Here is a 20,509-nt window from a genome sequence, read left to right as displayed (position 1 = left end):
CTTCTTTTCTGTTTATATTTGGCATGAGATTTTTCTTTCTGTTTTGTTCTATTTATGATCTGGTGAGCTGAAGTTCTTATGCCGTTTATCTTTGCACTGTGAGTTGCTTTGTATTGCTGAGTTGCTTTTATTATGATGAAGATTTGCCATATTTACTCTTACCACATTTTTTGTTTTGTTTTATTAAGCTTAGGATTTGCTGTTTATTGGTCAGGATTTTATTATATATTTGATTTGAGCATTTTTTAATGAAATAGCAATAAAAAAAATACAAACATACACATAAATTAACAGAAAGCCATCAACTAGAGCAAAGAAACTAATCATTTTAATCAGCTAAAAAGGACTGTCAAAAATGACAGCCAGCCAGCCTGTGCGCCTGCAGTTACCTGCCTTGCTGCCTCTGCTGACCCATTTGCTCTCACAAAGGAATCACTTGTCTTGCGACCAGCACAGGCTGCTACCTAATCCACAATGGTGGTGTAGCGGAGGGAAGCCCAGTGCTTATGCTGCAGCTGGCAAGGCCTGAGTTCTCCACCAGCCATGCTATTCACTGGTGCTGGCACCACACAGACAGCTAAATCATCATCCAGCAGATGATGCATAGTGCTCCGTGCATATATTCAGACTGGCCGGGAGAAGCATAGACAAGTGCTGCGTTACCCACTGCCTTTTATATACAGGATTCACCCCAGAATTTGCCTTGCATGCCAACACTTACCACAAAAACAATAAAATACACTTTCTGAGCAGTCTAAAAGGCCCATTAAGGTTTTATACCAATCACTAACATACAGCCTACTCCTTTCCTAAGGCGCTCAGTGCCACCCATGGGCAAGGAAGATGAAGATTCTTGCATGGCTACTTCCAGCGATTCTCTTTGGCATGTCAGCAAGTTTTGTTATAATCCCAGAACGTGATCCACACCAGACTTTCAGGGCAACTTTCAAAGCTGTACAGGCTGGTGAAGTGGGGAGTCCTGTCACCTGCAGATTCTGCACTATTTTTAAAAGGGAAAATTACTCATGTATCAAGGAGAAAGTACCCATAGAAGTCTCTCTTTTTTTCAGCACAGGCTTTTACCAGTCAAAAATGCCTGGAGTTTTGAAAAACCTAAAACTAAGCACACTGTGGCCTCCCTCAACCTAACCATGCCCCGTAGCGTCTCCCCAAAAACTGTGCTAGAAATATATGCATTGCACAACCACATGCCCACCTTTACCTGCATGCAGGGTGGGTCATTTTCAAAAAGTCCTTTTACTCAGTTGCATGGATTTTGAAAATTGCCCTCTTAAAGACAACATGGGCTACCTGCAGTGGAGGCCAAACAGGAAACCAGATGTCCAGGGGGTGGCCCTTTAAAGCAGAGTTAGGCAGCTCTGTTCCTCGAGTGCTCCAGTGGAGGGTTTCAAGATATCCGTATTGGATATTCATGAGACATTCACTTGCATTGCCTCCACCGCATTCAAAGACATCTCATGCATATTCATTGTGGATCTCCGGAAAACCTGATCGGCACTGGAGGACAAAATTGCCTACCTTTGACCGAGAGACTGGAGCAGGTAGAAAGGGACCGAACATGACCAGAATTACTGCAGCAAATTAACCATGGGTATTTTGGCTTTAAAACAAGGTGGAATACTGTTCACATCCAATGATCTAGTTACTATTTTGGTTCAGATATTACTTTCAGATACAGAGCAGATAAAAGGGAAGTTAAAAAAAAAAAAAAAGATTCCCTGAAGATCAGGAGCAAGGCAGGTCCTCCAGAAAAGTCAGAAGCCTCAAACATTTTGTACAGTTCAAAACAAACGCATTTCATGTGATGCTAACTCAACAGGAGCAGCAGCTAGGAGGGGCTTCACTGCGTACACTCAAATGTATCAATGCTATAAAAAATTGTAAAATATAGCTTGTAAAAAACATTCAAGAAATCATATGATAAGCAAGTCTAGATATTTATTTTTAAACTAAAAACCATTCCTTAACAGAAGACCAAGAGAAGTTAATGGTTGTGGGGGAGAAAGCTCCATTCATCTTCACATCACATGCTTGTCATATCTCGATCCCATTCACAGTTTCCAAAGCCTTGTGGCGCAATGCATTTTCTTCTACAGAATAGCTGAAAGCTGCCATCATGAGACAGTACTGGCCAGCAGTCTGAGTTTAAAGAGACAGATGTTACCATCTAAGGATGCCTTAAATCCATCTTGAGACAGGAGTGCATGGTACTTCTTAAGTTTAAGGCTCTGTCCAGCTGCAGTTTATAATCCGGCACTAATCCCTTCTGACTCATACATGGAAACAAGAGTACAGGGCATCTAGGGTCATGAAGGATGGAAGGCTGCTGTGCAATTAAGTTCCTTGAGGCCACTGAGACATTGCAGAGAACAAGCAAGAGGAATACATGGAGGTGCTGCTTAGCAGTGGCACAGGAAGGCAAATATGGGGGCCGGGGATGTTTACATTAGATATATCGTCATCAAAAAGGGGTACTGGAAAGTTCCCAGCTCATATCGTCTGAGCATTCTGCACATTCGAAACCAGGAATGGACAAAATCCAGCATTTTAAAACCTCATTTGTTCCTTGAGGCTTTTGTCAATTGTGATTGATTTTTCTATTAATGTAAATATATATTCATTTTTAATGTAACTGTGGTGATGTTTTTATGTCTGATTAATTTAATTTTGTCAATGTTTTATTATATGATTTTTAATAACTGTATATGATTGTTTTATGTTTTGTTATTTGCATTATATATGTTCTTGGAATCCACCTAGAACAGGATTTGGAAACAGGAAGAATACAAAATTACGGTAACAAATAAATAAATTTGCTAGTTTAAACTCCAGTCTTGAGCACTTACACTAAAGCAGTGTTTCCCAACCTTTCAAGCCCAAGGCACACATACATTAAAACAGATGTGGTGGACATAAAAGCTAGGGAAGCATTGAAAGCCTCACAAGTTTCTCTTCCAAAATATAAAATAAAGGAAGAGAGTGGCAGACACACATGAACTTATCACAATGGTCCAGTTCCCTCTATATGCAAGTGCATGAGAAGTTGGTTTGCTGTGGGCAGCCGGATAAGTTACCTTGGCTGCCAGATGTGGCTGCGACTCCCAATACGCAGAGTAAGTCACACCCAGTGCTCAGTGCCTGCTTTCTCCATCTCTCTCAGCCTTGGAATAGGCAGAGGCTGGAAGGGCTCAGAGGAGGACTCTCAGGATGGGGAAGGTGAGGCGGTGCTGTCCGTTAATTTCCACAGCCCTGGGCTCGTGCCTTAGCTAGGAAGAGGCGGCATGCCTGATTATACGGGTTCTCAGAAAGGAGCCACTACAAATTTAAGAGCCACTGCTGCTGTGTCTTGTTGCTGCGAGATGCTAAGAGCAGAGCCCGGGTACTGGATGTGAGCTTCAGAGAGCAGTGGCTTTTCAGGCATGAAGGCACACCAGTATGCCATGGCACTAAAGCCCTCCCAATTAAGGATTCTTCCTTCTGGGCTTGTCAGCCTGCATTTTCATTGTCACTCAGCCTCTAGATATGGAACCAGCAAAAGAAAAAAAAAAAAAAAGGCTGACACCTACTTTCTAGCAGGAGCAGCATTGCGGCAGGGGGAAGGTGTCCTAATTTCTCATACAAAAAGGGGTTGAATTAGCTCAAATGTGAGCACTGGCATCCTAGCCTTAGCCTGAAGACCGGAGCTGCTGCTCATAACTTTCAGACTTGTATTAATAATTCAGGCGTTGCCAACTCTGGTCCTCGAGAGCCACAAACAGGCCAGGTTTTCAGGATATCCGCAATTAACATGCATGAGAGAGATTTGCATGCAATGAAGGCAGTGGGGGAGGGGGAAGGACTTCAGCCCTTGCTTTTGGGGTCCTGTAAGGCTTGCTCAGATTTCTCTCATTTTAATTTCCTGGACATTTATTCCCACACCTAAGGAGGGGAGGACATCCTCCAGCTGCTGTGTGTTCAGCACATTTGTTTTTGGAGGAAAGGCATTAAATAATCTGACAAATGCATCTCCTTCCATTCTCACAACACAGAGAGTCACTGAAAAGCAGCAGCTCCAAGACACTTTGATTTCTATAAATCACTGAATTCCAGCCTCACACTCAAAAGGAAGTCACATTTAGTAACCAATACAAATCTTAAACATAAAAAAAACAGAAGAAAAAACAAAGCCCAACACCCAGAATCACACATTCACCTGCACCTCTCTTCCTGTTGCTCAGTGCACTATGGGTGCTCACAGCACTGTGGCCGTTAACATCCTGACCTAGCAAACACAAAGGCACATGAGACACCGCAGGCGAGCCACAACCGTGCCAAGAGTTCTTACGCCGGAGGGATCTCTCCCAAAATCCCAACCTCTATCAATCCTCCTGCAGATTGTCAATGTTAAAAAGAAACAGAGTAGGATTAAATGGTCAGTTTTCTCAGAGCAGAGAGGTAAACAGTTGAGTGCCTCAGGGATCTGTATTTGGCCAGTGCACTTTAATATATTTATTAAATGATCTGGACAGGGATATGATGAGGGAGGTAATCAAATTTGCAGATAACACAAAATTAGAGTAGTTAAATCACAAGCGGATTGTGATACATTACAGGAGGACCTTTCAAGACTGGAAGATTGGGCATCCAAATGGCAGATGAAATTTAATGTGGATAAGTGCAAGGTTATGGATATAGGGAAAAATAAACTATGCTGTAATTACACGATGTTAGGCTTCATGTTAGGAGTTACCACCCAGGAAAAAGATCTAGGCATCATAGTGGATAACACATTGAAATCGTCGGCTCAGTCTGCTGCAGCAGTCAAAAAAGCAAATAGAATGTTAGGAATTATTAGGAAGGGAATGGTGAATAAAACGGAAAATGTCATAATGCCTGTGTATCGCTCCATGGTGAGACCGCACCTGGAATACTGTGTACAATTCTGGTCACTGTATCTAAAAAAAAAAAATAGATGCACTGGAGAAGGTACAGAGAAGGGTGACCAAAATGATAAAGGGCATGGAATAGCTTCCCTATGAAAAAAGGCTAAAGATGTTAGGGCTGGCTTGGAGAACAGACAGCTGGGGATATGATAGAGGCCTATAAAATCATGAAAGGACTTGAACAGGTAAATGTGAATCGGTTATTTACTCTTTCAGATATAATAAAAGGATTAGGGAATACTCCATGAAATTAGAAAATAGCACATTTAAAGCAAATCAGAGAAAATTATATTTCACTCAATGCATAATTAAGCTCTGGAATTTGTTCCCAGAGGATGTGGTTAAAGCAATTAGCTTAACTGGGTTTAAAAACAAGGTTTGGACAAGTTCCTGGGGAAGAAGTCCAAAAACTGCTATTAATCATGTTTAGGGAATAGCCACTGCTTATTACCTGCATCAATAGCAGGGGATCTATTTAATGTTTGAGTACTTGCCAGGTACTCATAACCTGGATTAGCCACTGTTGAAAACAGGATGCTGATGGACCCTTGGTCTGATACAGTAAGGAAACTTATGTTCTTAACAAAGCAGGCAAATTATTGAAAACAAACCATGGAACTTATTATTCAAGCAAATGCCAAAGATTTCCGAATGCTGGCAGACAGACATTCTTCCTGCAACATATACTGCTGCTTTAATATTTGTTCTTCTCTTATACAGAGAAAGAACAGATTTTCTGAAGAACAGTAAGATTACACAGACAGACAGACATTAGATATTCAAATAGCCAACTTAAAAAAATAATAATTTTAAGTAAAACTTTAAAAATTGGACCAATACTTAACCTGGAACCAGATCTGTACCTCACGGCAAACCCTGAATGTTGTAGAGGAAATGGAGAGGTACAATTATTTTAGCAAGAAGGGGAGTAGGGCACCAGGTCCTTTACACCATATATTGTATGTACTTATAAGCATTAATGTTTAGTAACTGAGGCACATTCTATAATTGTCATTGCTTCAGAGAAACAGTTTTCTGCAAACTGGAAACAAGCATTTTACGGGTACTGCGAAATTGTTCAGATCCTTTATGCATGAGATGACAAACAACTATATTGGTTTTTAGCCTCTCTCTCCCCAATTTCTGGATGCACAGAAACCTTGGAAGATAACCAAACAGAAACCACTTTATAGAAGCTGAAGCGCTCACACAGGGTCCCTCCTGATGCAGGAAAGTTTGAATTCCGAAACAAGGACCTTGTCAGGGAGACAACAAATTAAAGCTAAACTGGACCTATGTTTTTGAACTTTATGTGCAATAGAAAATTCAGGGGGTACACCAAATTAAAGCCAAGTTGGAATCATTTTCTGAGTTCTTCTATATATGCAATGGAAAATTCAGAAAAAGCAAGATTAAAATATTATAGGACCTATGATTATACTTGGGCAAGATTACAAATCAATTTGTAGTTAAAACACCATGCAGGTATAGTAGACAGCCTGCAAACATGAAGGGTCTTTAACAATACGTTTGAGAATTTGTTTCCATAAAATTTAAAATAAAAATTAGAATGGGATTTAGAGGCAAGGGGAGGGCTTTTGTCATTTGCTAGTAAAAAAAGATCCTCTTTTTTTGGACCGTGTTACTGCTTTACATTTTACCATCTTTTAAACATATGAAAACCAGTAATTCTGAATGCTCCTTCCTGTCTGCAATATATTCCCTCCAAATGAAAGCAGCTGGTTCTCTGGTACATTTGCCTGTGTAACCTGCTGGGCCTCTACAACTCTATGTACTGGGCACAGTTATCTTTGGCCTCTTTCCCCTGCAATGAGCCCAATTCTATGCTCAGATAATCAAATCAAGCCTCCTTTCCAAGACACACACACACTTATGTCTTATTCCCCCTCCTCATTTTCTGACACTGAACAGCTCTCCTCCTCCTTGGTTACAATAACATTGTAGGCTTACTATAATATGCTGTCGTGTAAACTGTTTCTGTCATTTCATACAACTGCACACCAAAGCCTTTTGTGTCCTTGTTTCATGGGATATAGAAGCCCATGGCCCTCAGTTCTATTCTGCCCAGTTGCCTTAACACTGTCCCCTGCCTCTCCTATCTCCATGGTATTAGAAACATAGCAGCAAGGTTGCAAAATTCGGACCTCACTACACAATCTGCCATTTCCCTAAAGTGTGGGAAGCCAGCAAACTGCCAGAAAAGTCCAGGAGGAAGCCAGGACAGTTTTCTGCTCATCAGGTAGGCGTGCAGGCGGCCATTCATTCACCTTGTCTGTCCTCCACACTCCCATGTCAATGTCAAGAGATCCCATCGCTGCCCCTCTTACCCATGATTTCTTCCATGGACCAATTCTTTGCCCCTCTCCCTATGTTCCTTCCTTCCATCCTCGAGCTGGTAAGAGGAGCGGCAATCTTCTTACACTGTCGGCCAAGCCACAGCCACCCCCTGGCAGTTTGACATGCATGGAAAACTGCACATTTTCAACATGTCCAACACAGCTTAAACCAGCAGGCCAGCTCCAGCTGGCAAAGGACCTTAATGTCCGAAGCACCACCCTCCTCCTCCTCTTGCCAGCCACGGAGGGCCAGGAATTGGCACAGGGGTAACACCAGGAATCCGGGTGGTGAGGGGCGAGGGAGGAGGAGTGGAGTGTGAGGATGGGAAGCACGAGAGAGGCACGAGAAGAAAGGGCTAGAGAATGGAACAGGGTGATAGAGGGGGCAAGAGACTAAAAAAAAAAAAAAAAAAAAATAAGAAAAACACTGCAGGGGGGGGGACTCAAACAGGACAATGAAGAAAAGTCTCTGAAGGAGTCAAAGAATAGTGGAGGCAGACAAGAGAAACAGCCAGAAGGGGGGGAAACGGAAAATGAACGAAAAATAAGCGAAAGACCAAAATAAATTACCAGACGCACAACGAAGGTTGGCAAACTCTAATGTAAAACCATTCTGCGTGTTTAATATAAAATGTATTCAAATGCATGCAAATGTGCGGTATAATTTCAGAACCACTGCCACCGAACTCTTTTGAGGCAGCACCCAAGGGGGTGCAACCATGCCTCTATGTTCTAGGGATCTTGTGCTGTTATACCTCCACCCGCCTCCCTTCCCACAGCATGGGTCCTTAAGCAGCAGTGCCCAGGCCTGCAGCTAAAAAGGACTCCTCCTGAAAAAAAGGGCGCTGCTCTGCAGGAACGTCTATCGGCTGCAACCGTTTTGAATGGATGCAGCTGTCTGGTTTCTCTAGAGGAAGTCCGAGAACAAAGAACAGTTTACATCAAGGACAAGAGCTAAAGCAGTGGGCATTAAGCCCTAAAAGCAGCAGCAAGTTCCCACGTGGCTGCTTGCTAGACAACAGGCGACCCTGGGCCACTGCTGATGTGGTTTCGGTGGAACCACTGGAGGGGAGAGAGTCGGTATCTCTGCGCGCGGCGTTGCGTTCCTGCGGTCCTGCTCCTCCTGTCAGCTGGAAAGGAAGTTATTCCGTACTGAAAACGTTCCTGGGATGCATTTTCACACATTGTATCTTACTGCAGTTAGAAAGTGACGTGCTCCATGGAGTACACAAAACCTCCAGAGGTGTTCTTTACCCTCAGCACTCACTCGCCGGAGATTACACGCATTCATCTTCCTTCACCCTTTTCTCCCCCTCCCAATAAGCTTTTTTGGGTGCTAGATAGCAGGAGTACATGGTGCGGGCATTTCTGACTTGGGGAGTGTGCACCCCCCTCACCCATAAAATACAAAACTAGACCGTTGCCTTGGAAAGTAGATCATTTATTGATCCAGTGCTAAAATTAAAATTGCCCAACTCTGGCCGCGTTTCGCCTTATCGGCTGCATCAGGGGGCTCATTAATCCCAAATTGTATGTATGGAATTGAAATTCAATTTTGTATGAAAGTAGCAGTATCTCTTCCTTCAATCTAATGCCGTAAGCACTGGATCAATAAATGATCGACTTTCCAAGGCAACGGTCTAGTTTTGTATTTTTTTCGAATCCTGTGATTAGGCTTGACCGTGTTCCGTTTTTGTGTTTTTGGACCCCCCCCCTCACCCATTCCTATACAAGCTCTCTCTCCTCCCCTCTCCTCCCCTCTCCTTACTCACACCCTCAAATCACCCTTCCCTCCCCCCCCCCAGCAACCTCACTCCCCCTTCCTTCTCGCTTCGTGCACAGTCCTCGAATCCTGCTCTTCTCATCCCTTCCTTACCTGACAGGGGCCAAACACTCTGCTTCCTTAGCTGCATGGGGACGCGATATGATTGGGGCAGATGCTACCTTTGACCTCCCATGACCCCCATTAGGAGGTAGGGGGAGCGTCTGTCATTTACTAGCGGGGCCTGACATACCCCACCTGCCTCATTTTTCCTGATGTTGCCTCCTCTTCCTTCTCTTTGGCTGGGGGGCCAGGGGACTGCGCCGGTCACACTGTTTCAGCCTTGGATCTGCTTCTTTCTTCTGCTTGGGGAATTCTGTCACGCTCTCTGCTCCTTCTGGCTGCTCTCTTATCCTTTTTTTTTTTTTTTTAAACATCCATCCAAGATCCTCCCCATGCGCATTTGAAAAATTACAGACTATGCTGTCCGGGGCATAAGGCATTCCTACAGTACTTCCAGGGGGTACCTGCTGGTACCTTTCCACCCACCTACTTGATTTGCCCTGTAGTCACTCAAAAACACAAAACACGAAGAATACCTTAAAATAGTGCAATTCAAATACTAACAGCAAATGTCTGACCCCCTTTGTTTTTCTTTTCAGTAGTATTTTAGAAAAACTGTGAATTAGTGGAGGCTTAAACAAAATGGGGTTAATGGTAACAATAAGCTCATTCAATACATTGGACACGTCCAAACATGACTTAATTCTGAGTATAAGAGCTTATCGCAAGAACAGATGCGTCTTAAAACAAACATTGCCTACCTGCTCTCATGATCTGGGAAAGACAGGTTCCTAGTTAAAAAGTTTCCTTATAACCTATGTTGTGTGTTGCCAACTCAAATACTATAGCACTGCATGCATCACAGCGGTGTCACAAAATGAAACGAAGGTCCATGATTCACTTTGTTAAAGGGGCTCTTCTCTAAATGCATTTCAAGGAAACACTCTGAATGACCTAAGAGACAGGGTCAAGGCAATAAAAGAAAAAAAAGTGTATTCCAACCAAAACATAGACTATGGGGCGGATTTTAAGAGCCCTGCTCGCCCAAATCCGGGCGGATTTAGGCGAGCAGGGCCCTGCGCGCCGGTGCGCCTATGTTCAATAGGCCTACCGGCGCGCGCAGACCCCGGGACCCGCGTAAGTCCCGGGGTTTGGCGAGGGGGGCGTGTCGGCAGTGTTTTGGGGGCGGGCCCGGGGGTGTGGCCACACCCTCCGGACCTGCCCCCAGGTCGCGTCCCGGCGCGCTGGCGGCCCGCCGGCGCGCCGATCCAGGATTTTAGCGGATACGCGCGCCTACGCGCGTATCTACTAAAATCCCACGTACTTTTGCTTGCGCCTGATGCGCCAGCAAAAGTACACCTATTCGCGCGGTCTGAAAATCTACCCCTATGTTGGCAGATAAGGCCCATCTAATCTGCCCGGTATACTTTGAGTTCACGCCTAGGGCTCCTCTGAGCTATCCCATGCTTTCACAAAGTCTGTTCATATTTTTGTCTCTACCCCCTCCTCTGGAAGGCCGTGCCATGCATCCACCACCCTTTGGGTAAAGAAACATTTGCTGATGTTACTCCTGAGCCTCAGATCACAATCTCTTTGTTCCGGAGCTTCCTTTGCTTCTCCTGAATGATTTCTCTCTCACAGGTGATATTTTAGTGTTTATTAGATTACATTTTACTTTTTCCTCGGAGCATGTTGTACGGACTATATCCAGCTCACCAAGTGGCTCCCTGCCCCCACAGTCACCTCTTATCTCCAATATTACTCGACATTCTCCTCCCTTCTCAGCAGCTGTCTGCCTCCATCTTTCTGTCTAGCTTACAGCAGGAAGTAAACCCTGAAAAAGAGACTTTCAAGAATAGTCACACTTGTCTTATTGGAATATTTACATTTCAGCTGTACAGTCAGTCAGTAAATTCCGATTGCTGTGCACATGAACAGGGATTACAACATATATGTAATCGAAAACAGAATCCCAGTAAGAAAGGCTTTGGGAATTATACATTTTAGCGATCTTGTATACATAGCAAGTGAAAAAAGTCCACAGTGGACAAAAGTTAACGAGCACATATTTATTGGTAAAAGGGTTCTAATATAAAAGAAACCAACTGAAGTAATGTGTCCAGCAGAAATGGAAATGCAGCAATTACTGACACCAGCTCGGCGTGCACTGCTATTTTAAACTGTGGTTCACAGAGAAAGGAGGTTAAATCCATGTATTCACTTGGATCATTGCAGTGCTTTTCAGCAGCAGCAGATTCAGTTTGTGCCATTTTCAATAAGGGAAATTTCAGGATCCTGGCTGACCTGCACACAAAGTCTGAAGCTGATCAGTGCATCTTAATGAAAAGTTATTTACTCCTGGGGGAATTCTGCACAAAATAAAATTTAAAATTCTGTGCACAAAAACTTAAAATTCTGCAAAATTCTGCAAATTTTATATTGGTCAAAATAACACAATTTACATGACGGTCCTTAAGTAATGACATTTTAAATTAAAACAGAAAAACATTACTTAAAGATGCAGAATTTTAAATATTTTGAGCAGAATTTCCCTAGAAATTCACTGTAAGAGTGTCCCTTCCACTTGCTCTCCCTACTTCCTGGCCACTTTGCCCTCTCAGGCTCCAACTCCTCCACCTGCCAGTATCTCTCCCCTCCACCTCTAGGCTCAACCCCTTCCACTCTGTCACCACTCCCAGGGTTTGATGCCATTCTCAGTACTGTCCCTCCCTCTCTCACACATGCTCCCTCTCTCTAGTGCACATACACACGCCCTAATACAGGCTCCCTCACTCTCTTGCACACACACATCCCCTCATACAGGGTCCCTCTCTCTTGCATGCACGCTCTAACAAGCTCCCTTTCTCTCTCATGCTTATTTATTTATTTATTTTTAATTTTTATATACCGAAGTTCTTGTATGGACTACAAATCAATCCGGTTTACATAAAACGAAGAACTGCTCAACAGAGAGCGGAGCTTTACATGGAACCGAGGAACATATGGAACAGTATAACTGATTGACAATTTAACATAGTGCTAAATAAAGTAATAATAGTTTAACTGGAAATAAATAAAGCAATATAATATTTTATAAAGACAGTTTAACTGTTTAACGTATCAATAAATATAAATATAAGCAATGCCAAATATATATATAAAATATAGTAAATTTTTGAGCTCAACGGTAATTGTCCAGTAGCAGATTCTAAAATTAGTACTTGATGCAGTGTCCATAATTAGGGTAATTAGGATACTTAGGAATTGGGAAGTCTGTTCGTCACCGTAAAATTAATCGTCTGGGAAAGCTTGTTGGAAGAGAAATGTCTTCAATCTTTTTTTGAATTCTTGATGACTGGGTTCTAGTCTAAGATCTGGGGGAAGCATATTCCACTGGTGAGGGCCTGCTGAAGATAGCGCTCGTTTGCTCAATGATGATTTAATTTGTGGAGCCTGCAGTGTTCCTCTGTATGCGCTTCTGATTGGTCTGGAGGAGGTGTGTGGTTGTAGTTGAGAGCTTAATGAGATGGGAGCTAGTTTATTTGTCGCTTTGTGGATGATAGTGAGTACCTATAAGGTACTCACTATCATCCACAAAGCGACAAATAAACTAGCGTGTATTCAGCGGCATTCTAACTAGCACCAACAAAAAAAAAAAAAAAAAAGATCATATCACCCCAATCCTCCGGAACTTACATTGGCTCCCCATTAAACAAAGGATACTCTATAAATCCTTTGTTTAATGGGGAGCCAATGTAAGTTCCGGAGGATTGGGGTGATATGATCTTTTTTTTTTTTTTTTTGTTGGTGCTAGTTAGAATTCTAGCCGCTGAATTGCTTATACCCTCACACAGGCTACCTATGTCTCTCTCTCACGCACCCCTTCACACAGACTCTCTCTCACACATACACACAATCCCTTCACACAGGCCAGCACTCTCACATACACAGGATCCCTTTTTCATACACACCAGCTCCCAATCTCTCACACACATACACACTCCTGCACAATGGCTCCCTCTCACTGAAACCCACACTCAATCACCTCCCTGCTCTCTCTCACACTCCCCTGCTTACCCTCCCTGCTCTCTCTCACCCTCCTGCTCACCCCCTGCTCTGTCTCTCACCCCCTCACCCCTCCTAATTTCTCATCCTCCCCTCCCCCCCTCTCTCATATACCCCAACTCTCTACATACATTCATGCTCACCGGGGCCTTCATCTTTGCCGTGAGTGGTGTGCGACCAGAGGTGCGCGGGTGTCTTCATGTTCGCCGTGACCAGCGGGCCGAGGGCCTTTATCTTCACCGCGACCGGCGGGCCGGCCCGCCGGGGAACTTCATCTTCAGCATGACCGGCGGCCTTCCATCTTCAGTGTAACCGGCACGCCGAGGGTCTTCATCTTCGCTGCGAATGATGTGCTCTGTTTACGGCTTGCCAGGGTCTCTGCCATTTTCTGCGCAGAATTTGGCAATTCTGCGCAGGGAGGGGGGGGGGGGAATTCTGCACTCCGCAATAGCGCAGAATTCCTCCAGGACTAGATAACTTATCTTTCCTCTGAACAGAGGGACTGAACTACTGATAAGTGCTCTTCAAACATACTGAACAGCACTAAAAAAAATCCCCAAAACAAAAACCCCACACAAATGGAAAACTGTACACACAAGCAAATGCAGCAAAGGCGGCAAATCAGGACGTATCTATTGCATGCAGGAAAGCAGAATGTACACACAGCCAAAAAGTACTCAAATGGAAATGCCCATCTCTAAAACACTCTTTGTCTACCTCGCTTCGAACACTGAAGATTGTGAGACATACATTTTTTAAAACAAATACATACATACTTCATGAGAAAGCTCTGGATTGTCAACTTCAATTTCCTCAAATGCATACGGTTAAGATGACATCTTTCAGCTCTTGCGAGTAAATCTTTAGCCTGTGCGTGTCAGGACCTATATTTGATATTTGTTTTAAATTGTTTCAAGGACAAAACTAGGTACGTGATCAGTCATGGTAATGGCTTTTGCTTAGAGTAGGCGTGGAGATGTATGTCATCAGATGACCCTTGCTGTGTCCTTTATTAGTCATAGAGTCCAGCTCAGTAGCCACATGCTGCTCAATACAACCTAGTCAGAGATCAGAGTCTAGTTCTTAACTCATGTGCCAGCTCCGTCCGCTGTTTGTGCTGACAGTGCAGTTGAAACTCCATTGAAAACTTAAGCGAGGTGGGAGTATGATTACAGGTTTTTTTGGGGGTTTTTTTTGCATCCACTGTTGAGAAGAGCTGGCTACCGCTGCTGGCCCGCAGTTTGATGAGTAAGGCAGAAAAGAGGGGGTAAGAAGGGACAAGCGAGCTTGAGGAAGACAGAAAAAGCACATGGGTGACATCATCAGACGGAGCTCTGTCTGGAACTTTGATCTCCAAGATTCTAGAACTTTCAAAGATGCCCTACTGAGCATGTGCAGCTATAGTTATCAATCTGCCCCCTAGGCAGAGTCCCTCAGTCTCTTCCCCCCCCCCCCCCCAGGAACTCTATATATCCCCCACTGTAACAGGCCGATGCAATATCGGCGCACGTTAAAGGGATGTTCATTACCGAGCATCCGCTCCCTTAAGGCGCACCCGATTTAATATTTAAATCGGCTGTCAGCCGGTTAGGAAAATGGACTCAATTTTAGAGCATTCATTTTCCTAACCTGTGGCTGTTCGTTTACTGAGCCATGATATTAAGTCAGAGGAAGTACTGAAAATCATTTTCTGCTTTTTTGTATACTTTTTAGGCTCCTCCAAAATTAATGCCTGCTCGGGGCAGGCGTTAATTTTGGCGAATAAAAAAAAAATGTGCATTTTGGGCGCACTTTTTTTTTTTTTGCATCCAGGTGAATAGATAATAGCCTTATCAACATGCATTTACATGTGTTCAGCGCTATTACCTACATGCGTTTCCACCTATTACAACATTTATTTTTTTTTAATCTCCCAGGAAGTGAGTCTGAGGGTATAGATAACACCCTTCTAAAAATTTAAACTTAACTGTTTTGGTTTTTTTTTACAAGTCTCAACTAGATATAACTTTCTCGAGCAATTTAGAACCTGATAAATAATGTATTCTTAAATTGTTTTTTTCATATTAAAAATGGTTTCTTCTTAGGTTGTAAAAGTGGCTATTTTTCCTGAGGCGGCAAAAGCTACCCAATAGAGACAAGAGATATTTTTGATGAAAAGATAGAGGGGCAGTTGAACGCGGGTTATATAGGCACGTCCACAGCCCGTTATGCTATAAGGGAATTAGTGCCTCCACAATGCACCAGGAAACGAATGGCACTCATCACATGCAAATGTATGTGAATGAGGCTATTAGCTATTCACTCCAAATGCAAAAAAGAAAAAAAAAAGGCGCGTCCCATACGCACATTTTTGTGCTCAGAAATTAACGCCTGCCTGGAGCAGGCGTTAATTTCTGAGCACCCCCAAAAAGTTGTACAGAAAATCAGAAAATACTGCTTTTCTGTACATCCTCTGACTTAATATCGTAGCCATATTAAGTCAAAGGAATGAAAAATTAAAAAAAAAATTTTTTTTTAAAGTGCTAGGGGTCAGGTTTGGGAAATGGACAATCAGTTAACCAGTGTCCGTTTTCCGAACCTGTGGCTGTGTGCTGATTAGGAAAACGAACGTTGATAAATTCAGTGTCCATTTTCTTAACCAGCGGACAGCCAAGCATTCCCAGGCTCCCGCTATCAAGGAGGCACTAGGGGCTCACAATCGACCCTAGCATCTCCTTGACAGCATGACCCCTAATTAAAATAATGCATGGGAAATCCCGGGTCCCATCTTTATCCATGTATTACAAGGAGATTCGTAAATTACGGGAGGAGGATCACCTAGATGTCTTGGTATCCAGGTGGAACCAGGATGGGGTCTTTATTGTGACTAAATTTATATTACGCGCTGGATTTCGCAGCGCAGCCAGGATCTCGACACACTCTTATTACAGGGAGATGCAATTTAAGTTTCTCAGCCGGGCTTATTTGGCGCCCAATATGGTCTGTCATTTTCGCGCAGACGTTACCCGGGGCTGCCAGAGATGTGGTGCAGCCTTGAGTACTTTGTCACATGCTTTTTGGTCCTGTCCTCCAGTACAGCGGTTTTGGCGGAGGGTGGGGGAGTACCTGGCTGACCTGATAGATGTGGCCTTTCCAGTGACGCCTCACTGGATGCTTTTTGGCTGTGTATCCCCGGTTCGTGTTCGAGATCCTGGCTCGCGAATGTTATTGTTAAAGGCTTGTCTTGTAGGTAAGAAGATACTTCTTTCTGGTTGGCGTTCAACAGACAGCCCGTCCTTTTGGGCTTGGAGGAATGGCTTACATTTTATGATGAACATGGAACATCTGGAGGCCCGGACTTCTCCGACGCATCGGCGACGATTTCTAGTCAATTGGCAGACTTACATTCAGTCGCTCCCGCATCGTGCGAGAAGTTATGTGCTTAACGATTAAGGACAAATTATTGTGTGCTCCCATTCTTTTTGTCTTTACCAAGAAGTAACTCACTATTTTTGTGTTGTTCTGGTATCATAGGGGCAGGGGGTGGGGGGAGGAGGGGAGGCACAGGGTTTGTAAGGCGTGTATGGTTCTTGCTGTCCGGAGGGGTGCAGGACACACTCCCCTCTGGTGGTTGTATTGTTTCTTTTTGAAAATTCAATAAAAACCGTTTAACCATAAAAAAATAATGCATGGGGCCCCCAGGAGAGGTGCTTTTTTTTTTTTTTTTTTTAAACATCGGCCCCATAGAGTCTTGGCCCTTGATGTACATTTTGTCCTCAGATTCCCCTGCAAGTATCAAGTTAAATGGGAGAATAATTATGTTTTGTTTATCAACCTGATCAGCTCAAGGGTTTCCTACTGAAGAGAGAGTGGCTCCTAGCTATGAGTTGCGTGGTTTATTGGCATTTGACATATGTTCTATTGGCCTTCTTTTTTCCCTCTTGTGGTCTGAAATTGCTGAGTTTTTCTTTTTTTTTTAATACATTATTTTCTTGTAAAATTCTAGTTACTGTAAAGTCAAGTTTTTCTGACTTGTGTCATTCAAAATGTAACAAATAAAACAAAAAAAAGAAAGAAAAATGTTAACAGCAGGAAATACCCAGGAGTGTGCAAGACACTGAAGCAATAATGAGTGATGGGAAAGGGAGGAGGCGGGAGAAAGACCTCACAGGGGAGGATCTAAGGGGGATTCAGTAAAATCATGTGAAAGTGCAGTAAGAACAGATATGGGAGTCCAGGCTGACTGGATACAATACTAGGGGGGAAAAAGCACCATGTTACAATTAATCATTTAAAGGAATTTAATACGTGCTGGGAACTTGTTTCTAAGAAAGGGATGTAACAAAGCACAGATCTGGGATTTCCCAACTCTACAGATTTTTCATTCAAGTTTTCTTGTACTAGTTTGCTATAATAATCGATACACAGATACTGTAGAACTGGAAATACAATTAATATCATAAGTGACACAGTGACACATGAATAAAACACCTGATAAAAGAACGGTTTCTTTCACCCAAGTACTTGCTACAGATCAGCAGCAATTTGTGGCTTCTGGGGAAAATGTTCCCTCACCTTAGCTTTGCAACACAGTGCAAAGGAAATAGAAACCACTGCCAAAAGACTTCAAATTTACAACTATGTAAAAAAAAAAAAAATGGCAGGAAAAGAAAGAACTTGAACTTGCAATCTGTCAGCAGTATCACCTTCTCCCAGTAAACAGGAAACAAATGCACAGACATTTCAATTATAAAGAGATTGTAGAAAGTATAAACAAATCAAGACAAATAAAGAAGTGGCACGAAATGACATGATTAACTTAAAGGACAGAAAACAATCGGCATCACAGAGTGCCTACACAGGGCTAACCCCAAATCAGGTAGTCCTGAGCTAGTTTTTCCAAACTTGTATCACATATCTTTCGACTCGGATCGCAGGGCAGGCTGAGCTGAGGCTGGTCCCTTCCTGGCCCTCTGGCCGAGACTGACAGGTGGGTGGTTAATGCTTGGCCACCCGACCCCAGTGGGGACAGGATTGTGCAAGGCCCATTGTCAAAGCAGAAAAGTTAAAGTCAAAAAAAGCCGGGGGGTGGGGAAGGGGGCTCCTGGCTTACCTTGAGCAGGGCCACCCTGCCCGCGCTGCGGATCTCGAACTGGCCCTCCTCGGCCTCCGGGTCGTAGCTGAAGGAGGCGTCGGCGACGTCGATGTGGCCGAGGGGCAGCGCGTCCTGCGGGCTCTTGAAGTAGTACAGGAAGCAGCGGCGGGGGTCGAACACCATCCACCGGCTCCGGAAGCCCCGCAGCGGACCCTTGCCCGACAGCTTGTGCAAGTGGCCGCAGAGCCGGGCCGCCTGCTCCCGGCTCCCCGCCGCCTCCGGGCTGCCCTCAGGGGCTGGCGGAGCGACCGCGCTCTCCTCGCCTTCCCCCACCTCCGGCATTCCCTCTCCGACGCCCGCTCGCCACAGTGGCAGCGGATGCAGAAGCTCCCCTCTCTCTCCAGCAGCGCCGCATGACTGCCAACTCCGCCCCCCTCCGCGGAGAGCGCCGCGCGACTGCCGACTCCGCCCCCTCCGCGGAGAGCGCCGCCTAGCCTTTTGGGACTTGTAGTTCTGCGGCCTTGTCTCCCCGGGTTCGTGCAGTGCTTCTGAGACCTGACAGTGTCCCTTGTTACAGGAGAGTGTAAAAAAAAAAACCCGGTCAATAAGGGCTGGGGCCAATCAGCAGAGGGGGGTGTGCCTGAAGACAAAGGGAAAGAGGCCTGCCCCGCCGTCAGCAGATCCCAGCCTGACGCACAGAGACTGAAATGCAGAGAGCGAAGTAGAACCAGTGATAGGCTCCGGTGCCAAAGAGCAGCCCCAGCAAACTGCGTAAGACGAGCCCGGGCCTAGAGTCTCCCTTCCCCGCTCCCCAGGTCCGATTCGCTACAAGCCCTGAGAAGCTGGCCCACGGAAAATAAGTCCTGTGCCCCCCCCCCCCCCCCTTACCGGGCTCCTCTCCCCAGAGATGCCATCTGAAGTTAAAAAAGAAAACCTACAGATTCTGCAAACCGAGGGTCAGATTTTTTTCATTGTTCAAAACGTTTAGCCCAGGGGAAAAAAAAAAAAATCACCACTATTGCGCAATCTGAGAAGCGGTCTCTTCAGCACATAGACCCACCTCCTTCCCATGCCCCTATAGCTTTTGGTGTGCTGATCAGCCCCAGGTCTCTGCAGCTATAGCTAGCATTGTGGCCGATGCAATATACAGGCCGATACAGTACAGTGCGCGTTTTCGACGTGCTAGCTTTACCCCTTATTAACAGGCCGATACAGATAAAGATACTGCTTTTCTGTACACCCTCTGACTTAATATCATGGCGATATTAAGTCGGAGGTCCCAAAAGTTAAAAATAATAAAAAAAAAAAAATTTAAAATCGGCCCACTGCTTGCGGGTTGAAAACTGCATGCTCAATTTTGCTGGCGTCCGGTTTCCGAACCCGTGGCTGTCAGCGGTTTTGAGAACAGACGCTAGCAAAATTGAGTGTTGTCTGTCAAACTTGCTGACAGCCGCCGCTCCTATCCAAAAAGAGGCGCTAAGGACGCGCTATTGTCCCTAGCGCCTCTTTTTACCGCGGACCCTAATTTGAATAATTTTTTTTTCTGAATCACATGCACAGGAGAGTGGCCTTGCGTGCGCCGGGAGAGCGCGCTCTCCCGTGATTTTTACTGTCTCGGCATGACAGGGCCTCCGACTTAATATCGCTATGATATCGCTATGATATTTAGTCGGAGGGTGTACAGAAAAGCAGTTTTTACTGCTTTTCTGTACACTTTCCCGGTGCCGGCAGAAATGTGCGGCTTGGCTGCGCATTTTACTTTCTGAATCGCGTGGGAATAACTAATAGCGCCCATCAACATGCATTTGCATGTTGATGGGCGCTATTAGTTTTGGGGGGGTTGGCCGCACGTTTTCGACGCGCTATTACCCCTTACTGTATAAGCGGTAAAAATAGCACGTCGAAAACGCGCAGCCAAACCGGGGCTAAAGATGCGCTCGGCTGAGCGCACCATACTGTATCGGCCTGCTAATGCAATAAGGGGATTAGGCGCCTATTTAACCCGCGTCTAACGCGGAGTGAATGATATAGCACACATCACATGCAAATGCTTGTGAATGAGCCTATTACTCATTCACTCCCAATGCAAAAAGGTAAATGTGCATCTCAGATGCACATTTATCGCTCAGATATTAACGCCTGCCTGGAGCAGGCATTAATAGCTGAGCGCATTGAAAAGAAATACAGAAAAAACTGCTTTTCTGTACTTCTTTTTTAAAGTAAAAAAAAAACAAACTGTAAACTC

At 44.5% G+C, this 20,509-nt stretch overlaps 1 protein-coding gene across 2 annotated transcripts in view; it reads right to left on the bottom strand.

Annotated features, from left to right (window-relative positions):
* The window catches only part of TBC1D2B (TBC1 domain family member 2B), a 103,180-nt gene extending 84,387 nt beyond the window's left edge, over positions 1 to 18,793 (bottom strand). For both annotated transcript variants that reach the window (XM_029574938.1, XM_029574939.1), the window contains exon 1: positions 18,283 to 18,793. In XM_029574938.1, the coding sequence (XP_029430798.1) occupies positions 18,283 to 18,606 (324 nt within the window). In that variant the 5' untranslated portion in view covers positions 18,607 to 18,793. The remainder of the gene's footprint in view (positions 1 to 18,282) is intronic.
* Positions 18,794 to 20,509: the final 1,716 nt, after the last annotated feature.

The sequence above is a fragment of the Rhinatrema bivittatum genome, chromosome 13 (genome assembly GCF_901001135.1).
Source record: "Rhinatrema bivittatum chromosome 13, aRhiBiv1.1, whole genome shotgun sequence".
Classification (NCBI taxonomy): domain Eukaryota; kingdom Metazoa; phylum Chordata; class Amphibia; order Gymnophiona; family Rhinatrematidae; genus Rhinatrema; species Rhinatrema bivittatum.
The sequence above is the reverse complement of the archived record's forward strand: the minus strand, read 5'-3'. Positions and strand labels throughout refer to the sequence as shown.